The sequence below is a fragment of the Papilio polytes genome, unplaced genomic scaffold, assembly GCF_000836215.1.
Source record: "Papilio polytes unplaced genomic scaffold, Ppol_1.0 DF824069.1, whole genome shotgun sequence".
Lineage (NCBI taxonomy): Eukaryota > Metazoa > Arthropoda > Insecta > Lepidoptera > Papilionidae > Papilio > Papilio polytes.
In genome coordinates, this window is record NW_013525135.1 from 1,106,456 (window position 1) to 1,118,008 (window position 11,553).

An 11,553-nucleotide genomic window follows, 5' to 3' on the forward strand; every position below is an offset into this window, starting at 1 on the left:
TGTACAATATTGGCGGTATCTTAGTGTAGGAATAACGACTCTTATGTTGACACGATAAGTTACAACAAATATTTGAAACCTTCTCCGAGACATAAACAAAGTAGATGAAAGTTATTACAAAAGGAATGCAATCTTTAAAGTAATCGAAAAAAGTTTTATCAAAATCAAATTTTATCAACTCAATACACCGATTTGTCTTCTGACGGAATTTAAAGTTTCCTTTGTTAAAAAAACTCAATAAATTTCGTTCATTTAATTTATTTATTTTTCTCTTTTTTGTTGATTAGACAATATGAGGTAGACAAGCTTCCTTGTACAATTCATTCCAGAACAACATTCGTTCTTTGTCTGCATACTTCCCCATCGCCATGTTGTCTTCTAACTTGAGATATTCTTTACCATGGGCTGTGTATGGTTGCCACGTAACTCCTAAACTGCGGTCAGGGGTGGGATTGCTGTGAAAAACAAATTACACATTTAAAAAAAGGATTTTGACTATTCCTCAACTAGCTATCAAAATAATTCAAATTATACTAATATAATAATTATGATAGTTTAGATGGATGGATGGATGGATGAATGGATGTTTGTTAAAGTTTGTACCTTAAACGACTGATCGGAGTTCTATAAAATTTAGTACAGATGTAGAGGATAGTCTGGAATAACATATACGCTACTCACTTTCGTTTTTTTTTTGAATTCCACACGGACGGAATCGCAGGCGAAACCTAGTAATTTCATAATTAAAAGTAAGTGGATGGATGTTTGTTAGAGTTTTCCGCCTAAACGGCTAAACGGATCTATCAAGACTCATCAGAATGGCACTAGTTGTAGAGCCTAGACTGGAAGAACACGTAGGCTACTCGCTTTTGTTTTTCCACGCGTGCGAAAACTAGTATTTGATAAAGGCTACGAAGATGTAGGAAAATTATTCATTCTTACCCAGATTTAGCAAAATTGGTCCATAGTGTAGTGACTTTAAGTGCCAATTCCCGTAATCTTGCTTGTTCATCGTACGGTTTCTTGTTCAAAAAGTTGTAGAACATATAGAAGAGTTCGTCAGCATGACTTGCACCCTTAAGATTGGCGTATCCTGTGAAATTCTTTATAATATTAAGGTCAGTGTCGTAGTTAAATCTGTACATGTAGACTGGTTGACCACATTCACTATATAAATTAGCAAATCGATGCGTATTGTAAAAGAAATGAATATCGCTTCCGATATTTTCAATGATTACCGGATTGTTTCTCGTCAAATTTCTTCCATTCACATAAAATTGTCTCAGTCTTTCGCCGTATTCTTTTAATTTTGCTTCATTTATATTAGTTGCTAGTTCTTTAGTGATAAAATAAGACGGGTCTCTGTTGTATACATCTAGTTTGTCAGCTAAATAATCTATGAGGACTAAATCCTCCGCGGAATTATAACCAATCATCAGTGGTACTTTAGCTGTGTTGCCGTCTAATATAGTTTTAAGTGGCTCTTCGTTCATAAACGCTTTGACACCTTTAAATTTCTTTTCTATTACTGGAATGAAATAATCAGGTAACCCTCTATATGTTTCATCGAATGTCATAGTTTTTTGTGCAAGGTTTGTTAAAAGAGTTGCATTCAATCCACGTAAATATGCCAATAATTCATCAGAGTTATTAGTATCTATGCCTAGAAGTTTTCCCGCTCTAAAAGCCCTTTCCTTTGCATTCCTATCGATAGCCCAATCATGTATAACAGTGCCACTTTGTGCTATAACCTTGTTGAAAAGACCTTTAGACATTGGTGAGAGCATGTGAAATGTGACCGAACTGGCGCCTGAACTTTCTCCGAATATCGTGATATTGTCAGGATCTCCACCAAATTTAGCAATGTTACTCTTAATCCATTTTAAGGCAGCAGCTTGATCTTTCATTCCACCATTTCCTGGTACTTCTGGTGAGTCTAAACATAGATACCCGAGAAGTTCCAGTCTGTAGTTAATAGTAGCCAAAATAACGTCGTGACGTATTAATAGATCTGGACTGAAAGTTTCCGAGTTTCCTGAGTTGTAACTATAACTGCCACCGTGGATAAATACCATGACTGGTATTTTGGCTTTCGGGTTCAAAGATTTGGTGTAAATATTTACGAAGAGACATTCTTCGCTGCCGACTATCAGTTGGTTAATGGATAGATCGTACTGGGTGCAGATTGGACCGTGTTGTGTTGCATCACGAACACCTTTCCAATGTTTTGGTGGCAACGGTGCCTGGAAAATAATATTAATGAAATTATCATACCAATATTGTAAATGTCAAAGTTTAGATGGATGAATGTATTGACAGATATTAGAATTTGTAGCCTAAACGTCTAAGCGGATTTGGATGAAACTTGTTACAGATGTAGAGGATAGTATGGAAGAACACATAGGCTACCCACTTTTGTTTTTTTTTTTAATCCACGCGGACGGAGTCGCGGGCAAATGCTAGTTAACCAATAATTCGCAATACTTTAATTGAAATGTAATATGATCTATTAAATCGATACCGTGATGTAATATGTGGAAAACTGATGCGGTTTTAAAGATCGAACAGGTCTTGTAATAACGACTGTTTTTTTTTTGATAGTATAGAGATCTTTTAAAGTTTACCCGAAATCTGGCATCGCCTGTAGGTGCGTGTGCATAAGGGATACCCTTAAAACTGTAGTACATAGATCCATCGACGGTTGTAGCCACGGTACCTCTCAATGTACCCTCCCTTACGTGTACGATGGGATTATCCTGAAAAGAAGAGTCTTTATTGTTGATATATGAGCCCAAGGTATGTTTTTATAAACTCAAGTCAAACTGTAATCACTGTTACTTTATTATGCAAATTATTTTTTTGACAGTACATTCACACAAATAATAGAATTATAAATGTGTTTATGAAAAAATATATTATTAAATTACACCGAATTAAAAGAGATTGATTTTACACCATGTGAGACAGTTTAGTAAAATCTACGGAAAGTTTTGTTTTTAGATATTGATTCATAAAACCCAATGACAGGAGGCAAGCCTACGTAATAACATATTACATATTACTTTAAAAAATAAATCAATTAAAATTTTAATCATAAAAACGTAATCTATAAAAAAAAACATTCTTATTAATGGTTTTCAACTTACTTGATTAGCATGATTTACTTTTCTATTCGAACAACATTGTAATATAAAACATACAACAACAATGGTCTTGCAACTCACCATTGTTTTTAAACTTGTTTATGTCGCAGGAGACAGTGCGACTCTGAGCCCAACAGCATATTGAAACGGCTTATATTCGCAATGCTATAAAAAGACGCGCAAAACATGCTAGGGATGGCAACTTAATTTTAAGTAGGATTAAAATTAAATAAAATTTCATAATAGTTTTAATTCCAGATGATTGTGTAATTAAATACTTTTTGTTTAAAAAAAATTAAAATAACAGATCAAAGGTTATTGTAATTTTTTTTTTAGTTTCAGCGTGTGATGGTATGGATAAAGTCAAAAATTACACTATTTGAAGTCTCTAAGAATCTTTAAATTATATTATTATACAAAAGTATAACATGATAGAAAAAGTTCTATCGTGAATCCTAGTTACGCTAATGATGTTCTAAAATGAGTAATAATAGACCTGTGACAATTGTTTATCAACTAATAGCTGCATTTAAACGATACGAAAAGGTAACAAGTTTCTTTTTTTTTATATTTGTAGCGTTTGTTTTTAAGTGGGAATCTACTTGAAAATAATAAGACTTGAAAAATAAAAATTGAGATGCAATCTAAGCATTTATTAAAAAATATTTAGTTTGTTTGGATGTTTTAGTTTATATCTGGATCACGATCAACAGCTGTCATTGATGTATGGAACACCAGCTTCTTTGTACAATTCGTTCCAGAAGTTCATCCTGTCTCCATTAGCATAATTCCCCATTGACATCTTATCTTCGATTTTAAAGAATTCCTTACCACGTCTTGTATATGGCAGCCATTTTGCCCCCAAACTGTCATCAGGTGTCGGATTCCTGAAAAAATAACACGATAAAAATATTGTAATACTTTTTTTTATATACTGATACAAATACATAACTGCTAGTAAGTCGGTTATAATCAGATGTATTTCGCAATATAGCGAAGTTCATTTACCTTTAGGGGCTATTTCTACTTAGCAACTAGTCTCGCAACTCAGATCGCGAGCGGATATATTGTCGCGTCAGTGGAAAAAACAACACGCGACACTATATCTAGCAGCTTAATAGAAATTGGCACTTAGAGTCTAATACATTACGCATAATATTGGCAATATTTAATCATTTATTCTAAGAAATTTTACAAAAACATTACTGTTCTTATCTCAATACTAGAACAAAGAATGTTCGTAGTTCGACCTGACTCAATGTGGTATGACTCAAAAAATAACCAGACGATTCAGGGCTTTCCACTCGTTTTCCTGTTCCCACATCGATATGAGGAAAATCATCTCAATACGCTTTAAGACTCAATTTACAAACATATTTATGTAGATATAACACAGGTATGGCATATGGAACTAAATAAAATGTCTATAGTATATTTTAAGAAGAAACAAAGAATACATTCCACTAGAGATGTGACTTAAGAAAAAAATGATTCACACTTATCGATTCGATAAGAAATTCTGAACTTTAAGGATCAAATAACGCAAAAATTAGCACATAATCTACAGTAAATTAATCAATAAAAAACTAAGAGTGTGTACATTCTTAAATTACGTTAACCTGATTCAAAATAATTTTATTATTAAAACTGTTTTCCTTATCACCAGGGTTTTCTAATTGATTCCAATGTAATTGATTAATTAATGAGCAATCGATTAATTTTCAAGTCAATTAAAGGTCACAGTAAATAATAAATGAAGGTCGAAGACAGGAAAATTATATAACACCAACATGATGATTTTTATAGTTTTATCAACGCTGTACCAACTTACCCTGTTTTAGCAAAATTGGTCCATAAGGAGGTCATTTTAAGAGCTAATTCTCTTAATTTTTCTTGTTCATCATAAGGTTTCTTGTTCAAAAAATTGTAGAACAAATAGAAAAGTTCATCACCGTGACTCGCGCCTTCTAATTGTGCATATCCCGTGAATTTCTTTAGAATATTTAAGTCAGTGTCATAATTGAATCTGTACATGTAAACAGGTTTGACCGCAGCACTGTACAAATGAGCAAAGCGGTGAGTGTTATAAAAGAAATGAATATCGCTTCCAAGACGCTCGATAACTTGTGGATCGTCTCTTGTCAAGTTCTTATTACCCAAATATATTCTTTTGATTCTCTCTCCAAATTCTCTTAGTTTGTCCGCTGATACCTTCTCCGCAATTTCTCTTTGGACGTGATAAGATGGATTATCATTATAAAAATCAAGTTTTGGTAACAAGAATGTTATTAGAGTCAAACCCTCAGCTGAATTGTAACCGATCATGAGAGGTACTTTGTTCACTTTACCTTTAGCTAGAATATTCACAGGTTCTTCGTCAATAAAAGCTGTAACACCTTTAAATTTCTTTTCGACTACTGGTACGAAGTAATCTGGTAATCCTCTTAAAGTCTCCTCTGTAGTCATGGTTTTCTGAGCAAGGTTCGTAAGTAAAGTTGGTTTTAGACTACGTAAGAATTGTAACAGCTCGTTTGTGTCATTGGTCTCTTTACCTAAAAGTTTTCCAGCTCTAAACGCTCTTTCTTTAGCATTTCTGTCGTTTGCCCAATCTTGAATGCAAGTTCCACTTTCAACAATTGCTCGGTGAAATAAGCCTTTAGACATCGGTGAAAGGAGATGTGAGGTAACTGAACTTCCACCAGAACTCTCTCCGAAAAGTGTTATACTATTAGGATCACCCCCAAAATGACCAATGTTAGCTTTTATCCAGCGTAATGCCGCTACTTGGTCTTTCATTCCAGCATTGCCTGGAACTTCGGGAGTATCTAGAGATAAATAACCAAGCAGTTCTAAGCGATAGTTCATCGTGACCAATATAACGTCGTGTCTTAAAAACAAATCGGGGCTGAAAGTTTGAGAATTGCCAGAATTGAAACTGTAGCTACCGCCGTGAATGAATACCATGACTGGAATTTTTGCAGATGGTTTTAGAGATTTAGTATAGATATTCACAAATAAACAGTCTTCACTGCCTTCTACAATTTGCGATATTGATAAGTCGTATTGAGTGCAAACGGGGCCATGTTCGATCGCGTCTCGTATGCCGTCCCATCTTCTTGGTGGTAATGGTGCCTTAAATTGGATAATCATTTTAAATTTCATAGTACAGAATCTGAATAACTATACGTATTTAATTCTAAATCACAAAGAATGTAATAACATCTCTACTCGAAATAATATTAAAGAAAATCACCTGAAACCTCAATTCCCCGAATGGTGCAAGAGCATAAGGCACTCCTTTGAAACTATAATATGATGCACCGTTCAAAAGAGTAGCCACTGTCCCTCTCAACTTACCTTCTTTTACTGTTACAATTGGATTGCTCTGAAAAAGGAAGGTTTAATGTTAACTAAATAATTGTAATACATAAGATAAATAGTAGCTTGTAATAAAACATGTTTCAACACCAGTTTACAACAACAAAACATTGCCCTTAACAATTTCTAATCTCGGTTAGTGTCAAAGTTTCTCTAGTGCAAACGGGTATTCATTTTGAGGTTATGTTCTGTTATTATTATTGCCATAATAAATAAAATCTTACTTCATTTGTATTTTCCTGTTGAGCCAAACATCTCACGGATAAAACACATAAACATACAAGAATCGCCGGTGATTTCATTTTCCTTATCGAATTGCACGACATGATTCTTCTGCGGTCTCAGCCGCAATGCAATGCATGAAGGTTCATGTTTCCTACATATTTACTATTATATGAATCATTAATACGACTAAAATATAGGGTTGCCAGTCTACGATTTAGATTACAAGAGCAGGGGCACACCTTTGACTAAACTATCGCACAACTATTGTACGATTGTCGATTGTTTCGCAGCCAATTCAGCTGTTTAGTTGGACAACTAAAAATCGGGTAGCGCAAATACATATATAAGGAATCAAAGCAAGACTAAACAGTCGTGCGATAGTTTACTTTAAAGTGTGCCATCTCTAAACGTAACATACAAACTGTCTTGCAGTTAATATCACAATTTAAATTATTAAGTGTATCATAACAAAAAGGTGTATAAATAAAACGCTAATTATGGTAAAATAGAAATATAATTCAATAAGATTTTTTTTGTATATCTTAAATTTAATCAGTATTAATAATGTAGGGAAGATTAGCTTCTTTGTAAATCTGATTCCAGAATTTCACTCGGTCCTTCTCCGCGAAATTTCCCATACTTCTATTTCCTTCTAATTTCAAATATTCTTTACCTTCCAGCGTAAATGACTGCCAACTGTTATCAGGTGTCGGATTACTGTAAAGATATATGTTACGGTTAGATGTAATATCTCGTAAAAACATGTCTTATTCTAATAAGGAATTAGAATTTTACGGCAATTAATCACAAAGAAACTGTAAATGTTGCAAATTTTATTGAAAATGTTGGCCCAAAACCTATAGCTAATAGTTTCTTAAGCTTGTTTTCATTTTCTGAAGCAGATTTACTTCAACAATTTTTTTCTCTACCTTTTCAAGTCAATTAATTTAATACTAGAGTTAATTTAAAACTCGATGAACGTAAAATTAATTACACTGTCATGTACAATATTTATCTATGTCCTAAATATGTATAAAATGCTTGATAAGAAATAACAAAGAACAGGTAAAGATAAGGAATAACACTGACACAAAACATAATAACAATGCTATAATAAGCGTAGTTTACGCTATTAACATAAAGAAACAAAACTCACCCGGTTTTAGCGAAATTGGTCCATAATGCGGTTATGTCAAAAACTATTTTTCTTAACCTCTCTTGGTTTTCATAAGCTTTCTTGTTGAAAGAATTGTAGAAGATGTAAAATAGGTCATCAGCATGGCATGCGCCTTTCAAAAAATTATATTTTGAATATATTTTATTTATATTAAGCTCTGTATCGTAATTAAATCTGTACATGTGTATGGGTTGATTGGTTGAACTATATAAGTGAACAAACCTATGCGTGTTATAAATGAAAAATATATCGCTGTTAATCATTTCTATTGTTTGTGGTTCATCTTTTGTTATGTTATTGAGTCCGAAGTAGAAACTTTTTGCTCTGTTACCAAATTCTTTTAAAGATTCTTCAGACACCATCTCTTCTATTTCTTTTGGAATGAACAAAGAAGGATTTTCGTTATAAACCTCAATGTTATTTACCCTATCGTCAACAATTATCAAACCCTCTGCAGAATTATAACCAATCATTAGTGGTACCTTGGTTTCCACCTTTCCTTTTGCGAGCATTTCAACTGGACTTCGATCTAAAAATGCTTCTACACCTTTAAATTTAGTTTCAATTACCGGAACAAACGTTTCTTGCAATCCTCTATATCTCTCGTCGTAAGATAATGTTCTTTCCGTGAGATTGGTTAGCTGTATTGGTTTCAAGCTCCGGAAGAAGTCTAACAATTCTTTGGTGTTTCTTGTATTTTTCCCTAAAACTCTACCGGCTTTAAACGCTCTTTCTTTGGAATCTCTGCCGATTGTCCAATCATGTATCGCGGTTCCGCTTTGAGCAATCACTCTGTGAAACAATCCTTTAGACATAGGAGATAGCATGTGGTAAGTAACAGAACTCGCACCAGAACTTTCTCCAAAGATTGTAATACTATTTGGATTTCCACCGAACTGCTCTATGTTATCCTTTACCCAGCGTAAAGCGAACACTTGGTCTTTCATACCAGCATTACCTGGAACCTCAGGAATATCCAGACATAAAAATCCCAACAACTCTAATCGATAGTTTATCGTCACCAAGATTACATCGTGTTGTATCAAAAAATCTGGATTATAAGTATCGTTATTTCCCGAACCAGAACTGTAGCTACCACCGTGAATGTAGACCATAACTGGGATGTTAGCCTTAGGGTCAATACACTTCGTGTACACATTGACAAATAAACAATCTTCGCTGCCTTCTATAAGATCAGGGTTATCGAATTGTGGGCAAACAGGACCGTGATCAATTGCGTCACGAATTCCTTCCCAAGGTTCGGGAGGAAGTGGAGCCTGAAAGCAATTGAATTAACGTTATACACTTGAGGAGAAAAGTGAATATAATCCATTGTTTGTTTATTTAATAAAAACGGCAAACTTACCTGAAATCTTCGCTCTCCAGTAGGTGCTTTGGCATATGGAATACCTTTAAAACTGTAGTATGTAGATCCATCGATTAGCGTAGCAACTGTACCTCTCAATTTACCTTCTTTTACTGCGACTATAGGATTCATCTACGATGTAAACAATAATACGTTTATTAAGACAGCTGTTAAGAGCACGCGCACGCCATTTACTAAATAATCGCACTTTGATTCCTATGAGCTAATATGCAGATGCGCACACTCTTTTAGTTGTACAACTAAACTGTTGAATGGGCTGCGAAACAATCGACGATCGCACAACAGTTGTGCGGTAGTTTAGTGAAGATGTCTGCCCGCTCTTAATTATTTTTGCATGTTGTATGAAGTTTGGTTTTCATCATAGTAACTGCTCACTACTACTGTATACCAAGATATTGTTAGTTTAGTATTCAAAGACCCTATGGGTATATTAGCTACAATGTTGTCGACTGAGATTGGAATAATTGAATATGATTCTATCACCAAGTCGATTGTTTGTGCAGCGACAAATAGTTCATATCCGGGTCTAGGTGTATTGAATTACGGTGCATCTGATTGACCCTTGTTATTTCTTTTATTGAACATAAGTGACAAACGATCATCGTTATCTTATATATCTTCGTAATAAACATGTTTTTCATATAAATTATTTGTATGGACATCACGGTCTAGATCTAAGACAAAACAGAGACCACAATAAGTATTGTTGCAAAGGTCACGACAGTGGAATTCTACGTTCGATTACGAATAAGCACTTAGATGATTTAGAGTGGGCAAATAATAAATTTTAAAGGTTAACTTCGAGACCACTATCGCAACCGTGCCACAAAACAGTAATCGTCGCTTTGTAAAGAAGCTCCTACCCGAAACACGTAGCAATATCTTTCATCATACTAAAAAAACTAAACAAAATTATAAAAATCACGTAATCTAATGTACATATTGCATACAAATATTCGTATGTAAAGACATTGATTTTAAACAATTTTATTGCTATCTGTAAAAAAATTATAAACAAGAGATTATGTCATTAAATTATTTTGGTCAAAAGGTCATCGCCTTTTCACTCAGACGTTAAGTCCATTGCATTTTTATATTAAAAAAAAAATAAAATTTAACTCACATTCCCACACTTATTTGGTTGCGTATCACACTCGCAATTTTGTAACATAATCAGAATAAACAGAAACTTTACCAAAACAACACAAATCATTTTTAAAACTTAGATCGAATTAAACGTAACGTATGTCTTAACGCGAAACGTTTGTGACTGTGTTTGAGTGTTGCAAATGCTAACAACTTCACTATTTCTCAGAGTACAGATAAAAAATATTTATATTACCTAGTAATAATGGACATTAATAGATCTAAAACTGAAAATTAAAGTTTGGTTTTCTAGCATTATTGATTATTATTTGAGTGATTTTAAATTAATGTTTCGAGAGTTTACCATAGACTATTAAAGAAATTTTTTGTCTGTCACAAATATTACATCATTTGGCGGGAAAAATCTTTGACAAACATATTGCGGTTACGGTGATCAGTGATCAGTCATGAGTAATTTAGCTGGAAATAATATGAATGCAAAGGGCCTGTCCCACCAGTAAATTTGTAAATTGTCTGAAAACAATCTAACGTATAAAATATCAGATTTTGCTTAATTATCTGACCGTGACGTCATTTTAATCCTTTATCATCCATAAATAACCCAATAAAATGAGTATTGTAAAATGTGTGGCATCGTATAAGGCATTTTTTATTATTTTTCAGCTCTTATGTTTTACCAGTTTTATTAACAAACGTGTGAATTTATTTAAGATTTCTTAATCCATTATTGTTTTAACATGCGAATAAACATGAAGAATTATAGTAATTAACATAAAGACACGATTATAGTTTATTGCTCTGATCATATTGTTTCAATCTTTTTAACTGCTCAAGTCATCTGCCATATGAGTGCGGTGCATTGCCCTCTCACATTCATTTTCACCCCACTTCACTTAAAATTGTGTTCTAAGTTGCGACTTGCACTATGTTCTGAACCGCCAACAAGTTTGAAAATATACAATACTAAGTTAATTAACTTAATGTGTAATGTATTAAAAATACATTACACATTAAGTAAATGCTATAATATTAGAACATAAATAAGCAATTTGTATTTTAATTTCAATGGCTGTAAAAATATAAACTTAGTTATTACTTTTTACTAACATAATTCCACTTTAAAAGTGTTTGACATA

At 33.4% G+C, this 11,553-nt stretch overlaps 3 protein-coding genes across 3 annotated transcripts; all 3 read right to left on the reverse strand.

Moving 5' to 3' along the window:
- Positions 1–242: 242 nt before the first annotated feature.
- On the reverse strand, positions 243–3,285 carry LOC106100106 (esterase B1-like). The gene is made up of 4 exons (XM_013278841.1): positions 3,147–3,285; positions 2,625–2,756; positions 943–2,243; positions 243–455 (listed from the first exon to the last, which is right to left on the reverse strand). The coding sequence occupies exons 1-4, from the start codon at positions 3,225–3,227 to the stop codon at positions 284–286; spliced, it is 1,686 nt and encodes a 561-aa protein (XP_013134295.1). The 5' UTR covers positions 3,228–3,285; the 3' UTR covers positions 243–283.
- Positions 3,286–3,781: 496 nt separating this feature from the next.
- Positions 3,782–6,889, reverse strand: LOC106100110 (esterase B1-like). The gene is made up of 4 exons (XM_013278847.1): positions 6,746–6,889; positions 6,397–6,528; positions 4,975–6,275; positions 3,782–4,030 (listed from the first exon to the last, which is right to left on the reverse strand). Exons 1-4 carry the CDS (start codon positions 6,845–6,847, stop codon positions 3,850–3,852), a joined length of 1,716 nt encoding a protein of 571 aa, XP_013134301.1. The 5' UTR covers positions 6,848–6,889; the 3' UTR covers positions 3,782–3,849.
- A 352-nt stretch (positions 6,890–7,241) lies between these two features.
- LOC106100105 (esterase B1-like) lies at positions 7,242–10,585 on the reverse strand. Its single transcript, XM_013278840.1, has 4 exons — positions 10,434–10,585; positions 9,290–9,421; positions 7,903–9,200; positions 7,242–7,463 (listed from the first exon to the last, which is right to left on the reverse strand). The coding sequence occupies exons 1-4, from the start codon at positions 10,521–10,523 to the stop codon at positions 7,295–7,297; spliced, it is 1,689 nt and encodes a 562-aa protein (XP_013134294.1). The 5' UTR covers positions 10,524–10,585; the 3' UTR covers positions 7,242–7,294.
- Between the last annotated feature and the right edge of the window lie 968 nt (positions 10,586–11,553).

What these genes read in the sequence shown, in the direction of transcription:
- LOC106100110 (XM_013278847.1), bottom strand. Translation starts at nt 6,847, where the DNA reads ATGTCGTGCAATTCGATAAGGAAAATGAAATCACCGGCGATTCTTGTA. An exon ending in AACAGGAAAATACAAATGAA is followed by an intron (nt 6,529 to 6,745) that starts GTAAGATTTTAT and finishes TTCCTTTTTCAG; the next exon opens with AGCAATCCAATTGTAACAGT. An exon ending in ACCAATTTTGCTAAAACAGG is followed by an intron (nt 4,031 to 4,974) that starts GTAAGTTGGTAC and finishes TTATTTTTTCAG; the next exon opens with GAATCCGACACCTGATGACA.
- LOC106100105 (XM_013278840.1), bottom strand. Translation starts at nt 10,523, where the DNA reads ATGATTTGTGTTGTTTTGGTAAAGTTTCTGTTTATTCTGATTATGTTA. An exon ending in AACCAAATAAGTGTGGGAAT is followed by an intron (nt 9,422 to 10,433) that starts GTGAGTTAAATT and finishes TTTACATCGTAG; the next exon opens with ATGAATCCTATAGTCGCAGT. An exon ending in ACCAATTTCGCTAAAACCGG is followed by an intron (nt 7,464 to 7,902) that starts GTGAGTTTTGTT and finishes ATATCTTTACAG; the next exon opens with TAATCCGACACCTGATAACA.
- LOC106100106 (XM_013278841.1), bottom strand. Translation starts at nt 3,227, where the DNA reads ATGGTGAGTTGCAAGACCATTGTTGTTGTATGTTTTATATTACAATGT. An exon ending in CAGGCGATGCCAGATTTCGG is followed by an intron (nt 2,244 to 2,624) that starts GTAAACTTTAAA and finishes ATTATTTTCCAG; the next exon opens with GCACCGTTGCCACCAAAACA. An exon ending in ACCAATTTTGCTAAATCTGG is followed by an intron (nt 456 to 942) that starts GTAAGAATGAAT and finishes TGTTTTTCACAG; the next exon opens with CAATCCCACCCCTGACCGCA.